The 19,005-nt window shown below is 35.6% G+C and overlaps 1 protein-coding gene across 7 annotated transcripts in view; it reads right to left on the bottom strand.

Moving 5' to 3' along the window:
* The window catches only part of LOC109085782 (regulation of nuclear pre-mRNA domain-containing protein 2-like), a 33,575-nt gene extending 17,449 nt beyond the window's left edge, over positions 1-16,126 (bottom strand). For all 7 annotated transcript variants that reach the window (XR_006156677.1, XR_006156674.1, XR_006156672.1 and 4 more), the window contains exons 1-5: positions 15,976-16,126; positions 3,558-3,687; positions 3,299-3,471; positions 253-305; positions 38-164 (exon numbers count right to left, since the gene is read on the bottom strand). Coding sequence is in view for 1 of the 7 variants with exons in the window: in XM_042740466.1 (XP_042596400.1) it covers positions 38-164; positions 253-305; positions 3,299-3,471; positions 3,558-3,687; positions 15,976-16,126 (634 nt within the window). In the remaining 6 variants the exon portion in view is untranslated. The remainder of the gene's footprint in view (positions 1-37; positions 165-252; positions 306-3,298; positions 3,472-3,557; positions 3,688-15,975) is intronic.
* Positions 16,127-19,005: the final 2,879 nt, after the last annotated feature.

Consider the following 19,005-nt stretch of genomic DNA (forward strand, 5'->3'; position numbering starts at 1 on the left):
AGTTATATAGTGCTGTTTTTGGTTAATATTACATTACCTTTTAACCTTTTGAGGGCCTCTGTGCTGCAGACGTCCACTCTGAGAGCAGCTAGCTGCTTCTCTCTTAAATCACTCTCGTCCAGAGAGTTCTTGTAAGACATTAACTGCTCCACAAAATCCTGCGGCTGACAGAGAAAAGACATTAATTATTATTAGTGTAATAATAATAATAGGGGAAAAGTTCAATTAAATCTAAAAACAATCATGACTTACTACAAACTCTGCAACAATTTTAGACTTCAGAGCAGTTCTGGGGTTGACTGGGGCTGCAGAAATGAAAAAAAAATAAAATAAAAAAATAAACATGGTCAAGGTTTTTTTTTTTTTTTTTTTTTTTTTTACACAGTCACTTCATACAGGGGTTTTCAAACTGTGGGTCTTAATCCACTTGTGGGTTGCACAGTAGGACAAGGTTTCAATTTCCACATACTAGCATAGGGGTGTGCGATATGATGATTTTTGATCGTGGACGATAAAAATGTCTCCATGATCTGCTTTTGAAGAAATATGGTAGTATGGTGTTTCAGCACACATTCTATCAGCTGCAGTTCTGGAGCCTCCGTCATATACTGTACAACGCCACATGCATTCACATCAGTGTTGACTCAGCGCTAGAGTTACTCTCACAGGAGTTACTCTCTCATTATTTGCGTGTGCTTTTAAATGTTTCATTCGCGCACTGGTCTGATCTGTGCTTTTTCTGAGCGCTGCATACACCTGAAGCGCACTAAAGCCTGTCAAACAGCACCTGACTATTGAACTAAGTTATCTTTTGCATTAATACTATCAAAACAAACAAGGTTTACATGCAGAGGCAGTTGGTTATGTGTAAAATTAAAATAAACAGTGTTATTTTTGCTGTCATTAAAGGGATAGATCACCCCAAAATTTAATTTGTCATTATTTACTCACTGTCACATTGTCCCAAACCTTTATTAAATTTCTTTCTTGTGCCAAACACAAAAGAAGATATTTTGATGTGTTACACATACAGCAAAAAATACTCTGGAAGTCACTGTGGACCAGCAACTATTTGGTTTTACACGTTCCTCATAATAGCACTTATGTTCAGAAGAAGAAAGAAACTCATTTAGGTTTAAAACCACTTTTGAGTGAGTAAATGGTGGTATAAAAATAACACACTATGACAGAATTGACAGACAGCTGACAGAATGTTTATTTTTGGGTGAACTATTAAACATTAATAAAACAACAAAACACAAAGAGAAAAATCACTCGCTGCCCTTGACTGAAGATATCAATACAGTTGCTTTAGGAATCAGTTTATATAACGTTTTATTTTTATATTTGTTCATTCAATTTATTGAATGCTCCTGCTTAATACACCTATTGTACCTGATAATAAAGTTGTGTTTGTTTTATTTGTATATTATGTGTAGTTCTAATGTGTATCTTTGTCATTCTTTTATCTTTGTTATTAAAAAAAAGAAAAAGATTTGGCCTAAATATCTGCCTTTTTTTTTGTTACCTTGAAAGGCTTTGTCTTTATAATAGGGAAATTAGTTTGGCTGTAATGCTCAGACAACTTGCAAAATAGTAAAACCAACATGACAAAGAATCGTGTTAAAATCGTGATATTTCAAAAAGAAACCGTGATATGATTTTTAGAACAAACTTCTGAAGTAGACATGTGCCGATATTCGGTAATGCGATATATCGCGGTAATGAATATGTATGATATTGTTATCGTGGGCACTTCTAAATACCGAGAATAATTATATATTACAAATTATTCCGAATTTGGAATGCATTTTAAGAATACTTTTCCCATCAACTGCTCAAAATGCACAACACCGCTGTATGCTGCTTGAAAAACCCCTGCGTGCTCTGATGTAAACAAGCATGAGAAGCACATGAGGAACAGGAGACGCGCTGAATGAAAGCACATTCACTCTCTGACAGCAGATGGCGCTAAACTGCAGCCCTTACCCTGTAAACCCCATAAATAAAGCAGCTGCTACTTTCTAAACATTTAAATAATATAAAATAATAGTTATATATTTCCATAAAATTTTTCCATTTTAATCTGGACTACAACATGTCCTAGATATTGTTTGAAAGTGTTTTGATTGTTTATTGTTCATTCACACTTTACATTAGGGCTTCATTAGTTACAAACTGCCAATGAAAAATTCTTCTGAACATTCATTAATCTTAGGTATTCCAATATTTAATAACACATTGTTAAAATCGCAACTGTGTTATTTAATGAGCTAGCATGAGCTAAGACTTGAATTTTTTAACAAAGATTAATAACTTCTGTAGCAAATGTAGCTATTGCTCATTGTGAATGTTAATACATTAACGAAGGTTAACTAATGAGGTCTTATTGTAAAGTGATACCTATGGGTCTTTAAAGTTCTTTTGCACTTTAATCGGTGTAAAACTTTTAACTTTAAATATATTTTTGTGTTGCTTTATTGTATTTAAATGTTCAGTTATTTTTGTTATAAGAAAAGTTATTTAACCTGTTTTACTGTATTATGACCACTTTTTTGAAACTTAATTTCAATACCGTGATAATACCGCATACGGTGACAAAACATTATCAATTAATCGCAACAGAAAAATTTGATACCGGCATATCCCTAGTCTGAAAACTGAAAACTTGAAATCACATCATATGACTCCTTTAACTAAGATTACAGTAATGTCAATTTTTTTTTGATTACAAATATTCTGGTGGGTCTTGAAATAGATTATTCTTGTCTAGAGGGGTGGAATGGAAACGTTTGGGAACCTCAGACTCAATGCACTAATTTATTGGATGGCTATTTGTCCTGATACGCACTTGTCATTAAAGGGGTGGCTGACTAGTTTTTTTCTAGGCTTGATTGTGTTTTTGGGGTGCAGTGTAACAAGTCTTTTAAACTGGCTGCTTAAATGCATTAATTGAAAACTTTCCAGGAGTTTACGGTTCAAAACGATCTGATCGCAAACCGAGGAGCGGAAACATGATGTCTCTTGTTCAAAATCGTCTTTAAGTATTATTTCTTCTATAATGTATTGATTGAAATAAAGAATTATTAATTAATTATAAAAAGTTTATTATTTTTTTAGCACCTCCCTTGCATGCTCTAGCGCCCCCTGGGGAGCCACGCCCCACACTTCAAAAACCCCTGAAGTAAAGAATACATTTATGAACAATGTGAATGTTCGTTCATCTTATAAGGTAATTTTAATCATTTGCTCTTTGCAACAATGACAGATACTGGAAGTGTACAACTCAGAAACTGACCAGGAGAAGGCTGTTGCTCTTTCACTTTCTCCTTCTTCTCCTTCTCTTTCTCTTTCTCCTTCTCTTTCTTCTGCAGACTGGCCTTCAGCTCAGAGATCAGCTCCTCAGGATAAATGTTCCTCTCCTGCCAAATACTGAAGATCCTGTCCACTGACTTACACACTTTAGCGTCCCTACAAACACACAGAGAGTCAGCCCAGAAGGTCACTACTTCAGTAGTCATCACACTCTTGCACAAACATGCATGTGATTCACTAACTTGACCAGCAGGGCGGCGTCTGGCAGCACCTCGGCGAAGGTGTTTCGGTAAATGATAGCGTTCTTCCTTTTGCAGTTCTGAATGACATCATTAGCGAGGTAGAAGAGATTGAGCCTGTGATGGGCATCCGCTGCACAAAGAACAAAGGGAAAACGGAAAGATTTATTAGAGTGCAACAATACAAAGAAGTTACGTAAAGCAATTCACATTTCAAGTAAAAGATATTGTGCAGACAGACAGAGAACCAATGGATGTAATGTAAATCAACAGAACTCTTCAGAGAGCTCAACATCATTCCCTGCTTGATACCCACAATGCACTCTGATTTCAAGTGCACATTAGGTGTATGCTTGCCAACAGATTATTTCCAATATTGCAATGAGAGATGGCAAACAAAGGCAGCAGCTTTTACAAATGAAAGTGTAACTTTTTGCTTATTAAAAGTACAGCTGTATGAAGATATTCAAAACTAAACGATAAAGATTTTTCGACTGACATGGTAATTATTTTCTACCTACATGTTGTAACTTAAATTAGCAACTGAACGCATCAGTGCCATAACTACCATAGATGTTAAGGCGGACAGTCCCCCTCATAATTAGAAATGTCCCCCCAATCGTTGATATTCTTGATTTTCTGGGCTTCACAATTTTGAATTGAAAATATGATTAAATATAATTTTTGTGATTCATGTAATTCATAACTGAATGTGGCTAGAACCTTTTTTGGCATATGAATAAGAGTGCATGTGTGCATATTTTAAAATACAATACTGTTTACAAATAGTTCAAATGGAATTGAAATTATACAAAATATTATATGTTGTAATTATGGCTGTCAGTTTAACTTATCTAACAAGATTAAAATATTTAATTATTAAATAAAACATTTAATTTAAATATAAAACATAATATAAAATGAAAATTTAATTTAAATATTTAATGGCCCCGCCCCTAGACCTGTACATCATCTTACATTTCATATTTTTGACTGTTGACTAATATGATGCAGGGCAAAAACTCCATAAATGCAGTTATGCTCTAAAATTCAAGATATTGGTTAAAAAAAAAAAAAAAATGCCCCTGTATGAGTTTCTGTCTCATATTTATATCATGCGATATATAATGTGATTTTACACAACAGTTCAGTAAATATTGCTAGACAGTAGGGCTGTCAAAATGGCTGAAAAAATAAATTAGAATTTTGTGCTTAAATATTCTCAAAATTCGAATTTAAAATGCATAATTTCAGTCAGGGTAAAGACAAGCTTCTGGCTTTTCTCCCGAGGCCACAAGAGGGCGCATCGAGCATAAAATAACATGACTATCTGTGAATAAATTGCAAAATGTTTAAAATAAAGTTTATAAACCAATTATAATTAATTAAGTTGCTTAAACAACTACAAACAGCATCATGTATGTATTCATGGTTTAATACAAAGGGCTGAAAGCCAATCACACAGAGTACATTTTTCATTTAAAAACATGAGTTGCAGTGGGATGGGGGAAAACCCGCCATTAAGTTTTTTTCAAAGTTGAACTTTTAAATATGCGTTCTGTGTGAACGACTTGGTTTCAGATTTGACGTAAACAAGATCTGATGTTCTCCTGCATACCTAACTAGTCTTCTACCATGCTACAACCCATCATGCTCCCTAAGCTCACAAAACGCTGGACTTTTGGTAGTATCTAGGATAGCAAAGTCCACTAAAGGAGGTAGAGCTTTTTCACATTTGGCTCCCAAACTCTGGAATAGCCTTCCTGATAATGTTCGGGGTTCAGACACACTCTCTCTGTTTAAATCTCCTCAACCAACCATTCACATAATGCATCTCATAACCCTGTACTTCAGTTATATCTGATCAAATGCATATTTTCATTCTTTTGCTTGGGTTGAACACATAATTTTTCGCTTAGTTGAAACAGCAGCTACGCTAATTTCTCTCTATTTGCTTCTCTGTTTATGTCCGAACACCTGAGAAAACCTGGCAGTTTTCCACACACATTTGAATGAAAATGGATATAGCACTGTATTTTCTGGATTATAAATCACGTTTTTTATCATTTGAAATGTGTTGTGATTTATATTCCTAAGTGCACACATTTGGATCGGTGATGAATGAGAAAGGCAGGTGAGTCTGTATTGCGTATTTTCCAGCAGCCACGCAGCTAGATTTAGTTTTGCTTTAAATATTTAGACTGGGTGTTTATAAATGTTTACAGTGAATGCCACATCGTTTTTTACTTATATTGTCATTCCTTTTTCTGTTCTGAACACTGCTAAATTTACATTTAGAATATAAATACATGCTTATAATTGTAAATGTTTCGTTTATTTTACATTATTTCTGAATGAAATGATAAAATGTATCTTATACATCAATCGACTTGTACACCAATGCAACCTATCTGTGTGTCATAAAGTGCTCATTAAAAATAAGGTAGAGATGGTACAATAATAGAACTGTCATGTATGTACAAGTACGCATATAGTACAGCAGTGTCAATTTAGAATAAAAAAAATAATTCTACGCTTCATTACGCAGCCCCTCACTTGATGTGGCCCTCGAATATAGGTTATATAATATAATTTAAATGTCTGAAATATTTAATGATTTTTTTTTAATCCAATTAATTTTCTCCTGTTAACAGTCCTACGCTACAATTTTCTGAATCATGTGTAAGTCATGAAATAAACTTAATTCCATAAGTATAACAAACTATGCAAAAAGCATTTCAAATGTCTCCAGAACATTTCATAATTAACATTTAAAAATCACACACAGTTCCCCGCCACACACATTATCACGTCTGTCAGAACTTAGGCTGGCTGTCGGTTGGTATATTACAACTAAAATAGGGCTGTTGCGATTCGTCGATTCATTTTGATTTTATAAAAAACCCTCGGTGTTGACTAACCAGCAAAATACCATGAAACACATTATTACTATGATTTTTTTCAAGGCTGCATGATATATTACACCCATTTAAAAAAAATCATAATTAAGCATAATGTTATTGTGAATTCACAAACGCTATGATTCGATATGATTATATGACATTTATGCAATGCAGGTTTAATATATGCGTGTGTCTCAGAGCAGCATCATTTATATGTGTGGAGCGTCTCAAACTCATCTGTGAACACAACATGCACCATTTCATCAGATTTTTAAAGTAAATCATTTATAAACCAACGCAAACTCAGGAGATTACATCTATATATTGTGTCTTTGCATCGAAACTATACAATCTAATTTAGATTAAAATCTGCTTGTGTTGCATGTGTGCAGCATCTTTGTTTGTATCATGATTAAAATGCAGTGGTTGCCTCTAATTTTAAATGGAAAGAGCTCAGACAAAGCCTTATTTTGTTTATATGAAGAGATTTATTTTATTTGTGTTATTTATTTGATTTGGGGCTTGTTTTAAATTTTCAATTTAGTTTTGTTATTTACATTTACATTATATTTAAATTTTGACATTTAGCAGCTTTTATCTAAAGCGACTGATGATATGCAAGTGCTATATTAGTATGTTATTATAGTGTTATATTTCAGATTCACAAAGAAATGTGCAGCATTTTGTCCAAGCAATAATAAAAGGATCCTGTGTCAACATTTAATTTATAATTTGTCTTAAAACTCATTTTGTAAAAAAAAAAAAAAAAAAAAAAAAAAAGTGAATCGAAGCATAAAATCAAAATAGTGAATAGTTTATTTGGTTGTGTGAATTTTTGTATTTCTATTTTTGTTTATTGGTTTACTGAAATGGACACCCTTATGGGCATCAATCACTTCACTGAATACTTACCAGCTGAGAAACAGACAGTTATTATCTTACGATCAATCTGTGTTCAAATCCACATCATTTAAATATCATGACATTGATATGTCAAAAAAATAAACAATACACAGTAGCATTTACAAGAAAAGCGGAGGTCCAGGGAGCACACATATTTCCTGGAAAACACAAACTACAGGATGTTTGAGTACTTCATCACTGTCCGAGCAGGAGACATGCTGTCTGTCAGAGGCCCTAACATCCATAATACACAACGCAACTGAGTATAAATTTGTTCTTCACTCGCTGAAAATCAACTGGAATGATCAGGGAACTGAGTGAAAAACTTGCGTCATGCTAAAGATGATAAATGCCAGTCCAACTGAAAAAGTTTGCCAGGTTAGCAAACATTCGTTGGTTACGAAATCAGGAAGTGTATGATATTTGATGGACTTTTTTTCCAATGCACAATGCATCACAGTTTGATAAAATGTTGTTTAATTTTCCAATAACTATGATACATTTTTATGCGATTTGTTACATTGACTCTTTATTTTTAAAAAAGTCAGGAGCAGTGAGTGTTGGACATGAGGGCAGTCTGGCACTGGTCACTCTAAAGAGGTGCAGCCATATTTACTGGGTGTGTGAGCTTAAAGCTGAGCAGTTAGAAAAGTCTGAAACTTTATGATAAAGTGCAAACAGTTAGCTGTGAAGGGTGGAGTCCTCAAACACTAACTCAAGAGACACTCTATTATACATTACAGTTGACACTGTGTGCAGTCTGATTCCTAAACAATGTCCCTCCTTCATTTTATTTTACTGTCTGTAAAGATGGTGGAAGCTCCCTGCTCATAGAATCATGCCTTTTCATTTTTTTTTTTTTTTTTTTTTTTGCATCTATATCTAACCTTTTTTTTTTACGTTTTAAGTTGCAATAACGGAAGCTGAGAAATGAGTGAACACCGGTAAACTGAAGTGCCTTGCTGGTGGGGTTAGCCAGCTTTACTAGTTAACCAAATGCATAACTAACTGTTAGATAACCAAATGATTTAACTCATTTAAAATACCTCTGCTTAATGTTATGAAGTCAAAATTTTTTTTTTTTTTTTTTTTTTTTTTACAAAGCATTCTGTTGCAGCTGAATAACACAAGAATCAGCAGCCTACAGAAGAGGAACTTTTGCCTATGCTTTTAACTAAAATACCAATGCAACGCAATGTGTAAAAACACAGTACAAGTCGTTATAATCATTAATTATGTCTCCACTGGATGCAACAAATGCCTCGTTTATAATGGGTTTTATTGGTTTTGTCTCGTCGCGCCGGGACACACGTCATCACAGTGTTAAGGGGCGTAAAATTTTCGTTACACACTTAAGGTATTCAGCCAATCACAATGCACTGGATAGCTGGCCAATCAGCATACACCTCCATTTTCAGACCGATGAGCTTTGTAAAAAATCATCACGGTTCAGAAAGGCGGGGCATAGAGGAGAAACAATAACGTACATTATGTGGAAAATAATGTCTTTTTTTAACCTTAAACCACATAAACATTTCATTACACCAAATACCCATCATAAAGCAACCCATTTTATGAGTTAATAAAGTAGGCAGCTGCAGCTGTGATATTTTGGTATGTGGCTTATTTCAAAGATATGGTGTTTGGATTTACTTTATGCTTGTTCACTTTTTTAAAATAGCAAGATCTGGCAACACCAATGAGGTAAATTGTACCTGGTTCACTGTGATTCCTTGCAGATGAGAGACACAACTCTGCATGTTTAAATATGCCATTAACAACTAGCCGTTTAAATTAATTCCATACACACTGAATTATTTTGATATTTTATATCTATTTTAAACAACCATCTACATTTTTATTAACTTACAAATGCAACCAAAATATATAACAAGAACATTTATCTGAAAATTTTACATTCTGTACCTCAGTTGGGACATTCACAACAAAAAATAGGCCTGCACACTTTTTTTTTTTAAGTAATAAAGAAAATAAACAATTGGATAAACAATTCTGGCTGCTACTATGGGCTCAGTGATAATCTTTTCTACAGATAACCAAATTTCAAGCAATAGCAGAAAATAACTACAATACAACAAAGGCACAAGTTCAATAAACAGTGCTTTTCAGCTCAGTCAAAAATACATTTTCAGGTATGCTACAGAAATGTAAAAGGCTAATCAAATGTAAAATAACTGCACAGTCTTCACTCTATAAATGAAATATAGATGAATAATTTCTGATGTTATAACGGTTATTTAGTCAGGAGCAGCATTAGATTTATTATTAGTTTGCTTTCACTTTAAGAACAAGGCACGGATTTAATATACTGATACACACGCCTTTTCTTTCTCAACTGTTTACGTTAAGACATATGCCTAACGACTGTGTTTACTAGGATATTCGTCAAAATGAGCATTTTGATTTAATTTTGCCTGTATTTATTCATCCATGCACAAAAAAGCGGAAGAGAGCTCGATTTAGTATTCATGCGGTCTAGACGCGGCTGTCTGTGTGCGTGCACGCGCTTCAGATGTGTGCGCTGAAAACTTCTCACACAGCGCTCGAATGCTTCACCTTGTGCCCTCGGGCAAGGGCAGTCCTTATATCGAGTCTTGATACACGAGTTTGAGCGAGAATGCACGCGTTGGCGGTAATGCATAGACGGACATTATGTGAAAATGTGGACAGTGCCAAATAAGCTGCCTATTTATACTACAGATATCGATATTTTACGTGTGGCATCGATGCATCGTATCGTCAGACATCGTATCGATGTATCAATCCATATCGATGAATCGTTACACCCCTAGGCCTATACCGATATTAGGGGGTAAAAAAGGCTGATATTGTATATTATAGTACAGTACCACTCAAAGGGTGCACATGATGGGGGCCGGGGCTCTAGCTCTTCTTACTTCCTCCACAACCTGAGAAGAGCTAGAGCCCCGGCCCCCATCATGTGCACCTTCTATAGAGGCATTCTAACAAGCTGCATCACTGTGTGGTATGACGCCTGCAATGTGTCCTGCCGGAAGACTCTGCAACGCATAGTGAGAGCAGCTGAGAAGATCGTTGGTGTCTCTCTCCCCTCCCTCCAGGACATTTATGGAACCCGTCTCACTCGCAAACCCCTCTGCATCACAGGTGATCCCACTCACCCGTCACACAGCTTCTTCAGTCTGCTGCCATCAGGGAGGAGACTGCGGAGTCTCCAGGCCAGGACCAGCAGACTGAAGGACAGCTTCATCCATCCGGCTGTCAGGAAGCTGAACTCTGTCCCGAACTTGAAGTCCACTTCGCAGGGACTTACGGTCATTTAAGACAACGCTTGAATGCTGCCTGAACAAGAGACCTCCTTTACTGAAGGGAAAGCGTTGACTGGTGTCATCTCCACCAAATTCCGGGGATCCCTTCAGCTCGAGAAGCCCTTTCGAACACCACCCTCCGTGGGTCGGTAGTCCCCAGTGACCACTAGATCGGTCAGCGCCCGACCACGAATTTAACCACCCATAACTCCTGGACAGCGGGGGCTATCAGGGGTGGTCTCAATCGAAGCGGTGCCTTGAGACGAACAATCGATTCGGCGTTCGAGAGGGTTCCTCGAGCTGAAGGGATCCTCGAATTTGGTATGGATCTGCCGCACCGTTATGGAGATATGGCTGTCCAAATTTTCAAAAGGTATTGCATACACTTAAGCTTTAAAGCTTTTCATCCAGGTCGCCAGTAGCAAACAATGGAGCACGCTCTGCTGGACACACTACATAATTACACCATTTACAAGCATTTTATCTGCGTTTTATGTTCTGTCGGTATCGGTAGCATATCAGCAGCATATTCGCCGATACTGATATATCTGCCACAGGCTCATATCGGCCAATACAACTGGCAAAACGATATATCGGTCGGGCTCTAGTTGACTTAGTATACTTTAAATGTTAGTTTTTGTTTTTCTATGATAATGTTATGGATGATTTTCATAACACAAGTCACAAGTTAACACGGGCACATTTCCTTGATTCAGCAAGCTGCATAATGTCACACCGAGAGTAAAATCCTGACTTCAGTCCACAAATCTGCGGCTGAACCAGTGCAGTCATTTCTGGCATCTCGCAGCACGAGTGTTTTTAGTGCGTGTTCGAAACCCGTGCCAAGCAGCCTTTGTTTATCTTCTGTACTTCAGCTGCTACAGGCGATCATACCAATAATTTGTAATCTTTACAATACCAAAATCCTGAAATGAGCAAATCTGCTTTTATTAGAAAGCTTAATATCACATCAGTTTGTGCTTTCAGAATCAGCGAATCTGTTGCGGTTGTTCGATCACATCTGGAGGGGAGGACCTAAACCAGGAAGTTGGTCACCAGATTAAACCGTAACACCGGTATTCGGTAATGCGATACATCACGTTAATGAATATGTACGATATTGTTATTGTGGGCATGTGGAAAAAAAAAAAAAAAAAAAAAAAAAAAAAAATTATTACTTTATTGTTTGTAAATGTTCAGTTATTTTTGTAAAGAAAAAAAAGTTAATAAACCTGTTATACTTTATGACAGTATAACACTTTTTTGCATCTAAATTTAATCACCGTGATAATACCGTATACTGTGATAAAAGCATTAGCAATTAAATCACAACATAAAAATTTGATACCGTCATACGCCTAGTAAATTCATGCCACCTTCTCATACAATTTAGCACACTAACAAAAATACTCACAAATGCAGTGGATTGCCTGCCCTACACACATTCAATGTGTTCACAAAAATAATAGGCCTAATTGGTTAAGCACAAAATAATGTAACGTTTTGTTAATTTTAATAAAAACTGTTTCAGGGAGCTAATTTATGGAAAGGCCCTTGAGCCAGGATTCGAGGTCCGGATGCCTGTAGCACGATGGCGCGCTGCCCACAAGGCTATCATTGCCAACGTACAGAGCTAATGCAGGCAACAAAACTAATATTTCAGCAAACAAACAATCTGCAAACTCCACTCTTAAGCAAACAGAATGCAAACACAAAGGGCCATCTAAAAGAAAATAGAGTATTGTTTGTGCACCACAGGCTTAACAAACAAATGCACAGTTTTAAAAATGTAAAAATAGGTTTCAGATAAGCCTACATCATATTTCATAAATACAGCCTGCGGTTTCAAAAATAAATACAATCTGTTTTTGAACACAAAGCAGTAAGAAACTCATAGGGGTCTGGAACGACATGAGGGTGAGTAAATTATAGAAATTATGGAATTTACATTTTTGAGCAGGGTAACATAAAAGCATATTTCCAGCACTTTCAAGCACTAGCAGACAAGGATTTTCCAAAGTGAGAAAGCTATGATTACAAATGTACTTTAAAAAAATGTTTATTCATTATTGACTACTTGTTGCAAGTTTAGTTTAGGGATGCAACAATTCACTCAACTCACAATACTGATTTCACAACACACGTTATTCACTTTTTTTTTTTTTTTTTTTTAATAATGATATTCAAGACGAATTATAAATGAAAAGGTGTCCTTTTATTACTGCTTGGACAAAATGCTGCACATTTGTGAAATTGAAATGTCAAAAAAAAATTTAACTGAGCTTTTATAACACATAAAATAAATCTTGACTAAAGCCCGACCGATATATCGTTTTGCCGATTTTATTCGGCCGATATGAGCCTGTCACAGATATATCGTATCGGTGAATATGCCGCAGATATACCACCAATATAATTTTTTTTTTTTATTTTTGTTTTTTTTTACAGAACATGTAGACCTTTTTCCTGAGTAAACAATGAGTGCCACCATTACACAGATGTTTGCTCATCGACCCAGATCACTGTAGTGTAGAGATGCGTGGATGAGCTCAAACTTCACCTGAGAACGCTGCTTCAAATTATCTGCCCTCCACCCACCTATATTTGATCGTCACATTACAATTAGAGCCTGACCGATATGTTTTTTTTTTTTTTTTTTATTGGTGTGTTTGTTGGGGTGATACTGATATTAGGAAGTAAAAAAATAAAATAAAATAAAATAAAAAATTCCATAAAAATATTTTAAAGTTTGTGGTCATCTGTTGCTTGTGCACCTTTTCCTACCCAATTTCTTCCTTCCAGTCAACTTTGCATTTAATATGCTTTGATACAGCACTCTGATTGTAGATACAGCACAAAAAAAAATTATTGTCTTATGAACCATTGCTAAGTCAGCAGTCTTCCCCATTATTGTGGTTTCAAAGAACAAGAGATACCTGCAATTTACACTGTAGGGATTGTCAATTAATGAAACTTAAATGTAAATATTCTAATATTTTGAAATACTAGATTTTTTTACTTTCACGAGCTGTAAGCTCTAATCATCAAAATTAAAACAAAAAGCTTTTGAAATGTTTTACTTTACATTCAATTAATCTAGAATATATGAAAGTTTCACTTTTTGAAATAAGTTACTGTGTGTGTGTGTGTGTGTGTGTGTGTGTGTGTCTATTTGTGTTTTAAAGTTATGCATAATAAGTGACAAATACTGTTAAGTACACTGATGTCAGGCTCATTTTGGATAATAAAGTTTATTGTTAAATAGTTAAATACCCTGCTTCCATTACATATTTGTCACATCATTTTAAGAGTTTAATCACCATATTTGAGCTATCATTGCTAAAATGTGTTTATGTATTATATATACAGTACCAGCCAAAACAATTGGACACACAAATGGGAAGTGTGTCCAAACTTTTGACTGGCACTGTACTATAATATACACAAAGAATATCAGCCAATTCATCGAAATCAGAATGTTTTTACTCCATAATATCGTTATCGGCGCTATTTAAAATTAGAGGCAACCACAGCATTTTAATCACAATCCAAACAAATACATGCAGCATGAGAAGATTTTAATCTAAGATAGATTTTGTCATTTTGAAATCTGAAGCAAAAACAGAATGTTATGACTTGAGTTTTATGAAAAGACACCACAGAAAAGATATCTGCATGAAACAAACAGCAGATGGGCTGAATGGAAACACAAATTCACTCTCTAACAACAGCTTGCACCAGCGCAAAACCCTCTTTTGATATAAAAAATAAATAAATAACCTACTGTCAGTATACTAATGACACACAGTGAAAAATTTGCAATAAAAATGTGTGGATACGGTTATTTTTGCAGCTGATCTTTTTGCATCTACACCAACTTACATATTCTTGGCCAGTTTGAGTCTCTGAATAAAACTGAAATGTTTTGCCATCATATTATATGAGCCAAATGCCACATATGCAAACTTTAACTAATTCTTTGTACAAAGGTTCAAAAACTGTTTCATTTTAAAAAGAGACACTATTTCATATGATGTGCTTTATGGGGTTAAAGTTGCACACAATCAAAAATAACTTTTTATAGTAAAATAAATATATATTTTTATATTACTGGACTTTTTGTGAATGACTTATCAATTCATTAGTTTCTTCATTTATTTAGTCATCTTGCATTTAAGCATTTTTGATTAGATTACATGTTTCATAGGGTTTGGGTTACATATGTCTAGTACAACGGTCACGGTCACAATCCAATCAACAGTTGATGGAGAAGATCAAGTCCCGAACTACTGCCTGTTAAACAGCTGTTTCAGTGTCACAATAAGACACTTCATGCTGACTTTAAGGTCAACTTGATGTTCGCAACGCCATGAACTGAAGCATCACAGCACCGCTTTCTCAGCTCTAATAACACATTTATCCAGACGTCAGCTCATACCATCAGAAGCAATGGAAACACACATATCTGCATCATTTAATCAAGTCACCAAATAGCATTTCACTTAAAAGACTTGCGCGATTGATTATGTCCTTGTTTAAGGTTGTCTCATATATTTCCTGCATTAAGTAACAGAAAAATGCTTGGTTTTAAAAATGCACCTTTGCCTGCTGAAATTAAAATCCTTAACAGCATCCTAAAACAGTGATGGCATGATAGATAGATAGATAGATAGATAGATAGATAGATAGATAGATAGATAGATAGATAGAATTAATGTAAACATTAAATACAAAAGCTATGCTCAGTATCTAATGCACACAGCTCTGGGCCAAAAAATGGATGAACTTACAAAACATAATATCAACATGATTTAATCTTGGGTGCAATGTGCAAACACTGACTGCAGGACAGAGAAATACAGTTATTTATATCAGATATAACCCCTTGCTTGGTTGGGAATATACGAATGAAAGGTTGCAGTCTTTAGTTGGCAATGGCAATCAAACACAGAAGACCAGACATTCACCACGAACCTTAAATAACCACTAACACACGGGACTAAAGGGTCAGCACACTCCATACTGTCTTATACAGTAGATTCAACCCCAGCAGTATCTGAGCTCCACACTCGCGTGCACGAGTCTGCGTCATATCTGTGCACGCACACCGCTGAAAGAATAGCAAACTCTGTTTTAAATGGCCAGGCCTGCACTGAGCTTTACTGGGAAATCAACCCAACACACACCAGACCCTGACAGTTCTCAAAGCATTTAACACAAACTGCATCGTCATCGGAGCAAGGTGTGTATCCAGATCCGTCAGTTTGTGCGGGTGTGTGTTTGTGTGTGTGTTCGTTAGCAACTCACATTTCTTCAGCCACTTCATCCAGCAGCGCACGACGAGGCTGTGGTGCTTCTTGTTCTCGATGCACCACGAGGACAATCCCTGGATGGACTCCATCGTGTTGGAGACTCCCTGAAATCGCCGGTCCATCGATGACTCCAACGCGGCCGCCATCGTCCCTTCACTCCCCGCGGCGCGCGACGAGGCGTGTCACCGGCAGAGGGCGACAGTGCCCGGAATAATACTATACCACCATACTCACTAGTACGGTACTAGCATGCTAACTGTAGTATATACTGGACACTGTGTGCATTTGCATTCCATGCAGGAGACGTGTTCTTTAAACTGGTAATTTTTGAGAACTAGTAATCTTTTGCAGTCAGTCTTTGCACTTTTGGGCGTCATGCCCATTCAAAAAAAAAAAAAAAAAAAAAAAAAAAAAACGTACCTTTGCCGGTTGGAATACTGAAAACCACTGACCAGTTATATATCTTTTTGAGGTTTTCTTCAAATAATTTAAATAATTTAGACTTTTTAAAAATCTGCTGACCTACAGTGTCGCGAGCCACACGAGGGCAGCAGACGTCTGGTGTTGTCTTGATTCTCTGTGAAAGAAAGCAGCGCACAACATGATCACAGTTGCCTGTCCCTGCACACTGAATTCTGAGTGTTAACTACGTGTTTTAACATGCATATACAAATACAGGCCCTTTTATATAAAGTTTTAAGTTCTAATTTGCATACAGTTTCAATAACATTCTGTAATGGTGTGTTTTACATGCCTTTTTGTTATATTGTAGCAAGTTGGATCCAATAAAACTCCGAAATTCCGAAAAAAAACGAAAAACGCCGAAATTCACACATGGCACTGAAATAATATCTCTCAATTAGTATTGTGACAATATCAACATTTAACCAACAACAATGATGCTCCATTAATCTTTAAAAAATGCTTTTGGACACAATCCTTTATTTAAAAAGAATAATCTTTATTATTATTATTTTTTTTTTTTTATTTTTTTTTTTTTTTATGTAGCCTAATTATTAATGTAAACAGCCCGAAGCAAAGAAATCAGTTAACAACAGTGAGTGGTTTCTCTTTTTGTTGCTAGTGTTTGATTAATATTAATGTCACCTTTACAGGACATGCACACAATGAACAGGTACGTCTGAGAGTGTAGCCTAAACTCTGTGTGTCTCACTTTCTCAGAGATCTCCATCAGTCCTGTGGTGCTCCTGCAAGCCTCTGGTGATGTAGAGGAGCATTTAGGGCAGAATTACAGACAGTGATGTTGTGACTGAGGATCACACCACCAACAAGTTGTTTATTAACAATGTGCAAAATGTGAAAAAAATAAAATAGCGTGGATAAAACAAGGTTATTATTGAAATATAGCCTACAAACTAAATCCCCTTTTAAACATTTGAGGCCAGTACATAACCGCGACCGAGTATAACCACAAAAAGACTTTTCTACACAACTGCAATTAATTGGAAAGCACAGCCACCACAAAATCAGACTACTTTGAGGCTCGTTTTGAGGTTAAATACTGATTTAAAATCAGAAGATAGTTTAATAGATTTGAAATCAAATCTTTGCATAGCAGGAAACACTGGCCACTAATGATGCCTTGGAAAATAAACTGTTAATCGGAAACAAATAAAGCATATACATAAAACCCAAATAGGAAATAAAAGAGTTATGGAATAAGCATGTGTCCTAAACTCCTGAAACACTGGTGTCTCATATTTTAAAGCAGTCAGTACAATTTGGGAAAGAAGTCAGTTAAATCTGTATGTGTGGGGAAATATTCATATGTAACTCCCTTTTCTGGTTACTCCCCAACACTGTGTCTAACAGGAAAGCTCTTCCAGATCCATATGTTGTTGTTTAGTTCCACATTAACGTAATGCTCAGTGGAAACACATTGGATTGAACTATTACCAAACATCCTCTGTGTCTGATGACGGACTCAGAACGGTTGGTGAGATCATCTTCACGATCACCAGAACCAAATGAGCAGATCACAGCTGACCAGCTATAAATCAGCTCTGCCTCTCATTCAGTTCCTCCTCTCTCTGCCGCTCGATCTGTCCTTGTGTCCAGTACTGTTGTGTTGTGTTGTGTTGTGTTGTGTTGTGTTGTGTTGTGTTGTGTTGTGTTACGTAAGCTCCTTCATTTCTAGTCCTGGATCTGATTCCCAAAGGATGAAGAGTTCTCTGACCTCATCTCGTCATCTTACTGACTATCTGAGCAAGTGCATATTATTCTTTATTTTATTTATTTTTATTATTATTATGTAACAAAAGAACAAGAAATACAAATACAAAGACAGAATAAAAACAAAAGACAATGAGGGTTACATACATTAATCCAAAGCATATGTTATAAGAACCATGAAAGAGTCGTACATGCAATAAAATTATAAGAGTTTCTTAAAGAGTTTACATACACATCAAAATCTTTCCTAAAAAAAAAAAAAAACGAAGGAACAAAAAATTTTTCTTCGAAAATTTACATTTATGAATGTAAAATTAGGCAAGAAATAGCAATAAATTAATAATCAATTTAAAGCGAGGAGGGTCTAGATTTAAGGAGTAACCAAAAAACACATATTTTGGGGTTAAACAGAAGTTTGGGCATAAATATTTTTGGTTACACTTTATTTTGATAGTCCACTTTAGACATTCTACTAACTATGAGTAACTACATGTCTGCTAACTCTTAGAGTAGACTGTTAGGTTTAGGGTTAGTAGAATAAGTTGAGATATACTTGCAAAGTTTCTCATAGTCAGTATGTTTTACGTTGTGGACCCATCAAAATAAAGTGTTAGAAGATTTTGAGATTCTTTTATATTTGGTTAAATGTATGTCAAATAGCTGTTTTTTATTCAGTACTACTTGTTGTTAGTAGAATGTCTAAAGTGGACAATCAAAATAAAGTGTTACCATATTATTATTTTTAACAAAATTGGAAAATTCAACCCAGAACACTTTACAATAAGCACAGTCCCAAAATAAATGATTGATTGTTTCTTCAGACTGAGGAAAA

Source organism: Cyprinus carpio, chromosome B16, assembly GCF_018340385.1.
Source record: "Cyprinus carpio isolate SPL01 chromosome B16, ASM1834038v1, whole genome shotgun sequence".
Taxonomy (NCBI): Eukaryota; Metazoa; Chordata; class Actinopteri; order Cypriniformes; family Cyprinidae; genus Cyprinus; species Cyprinus carpio.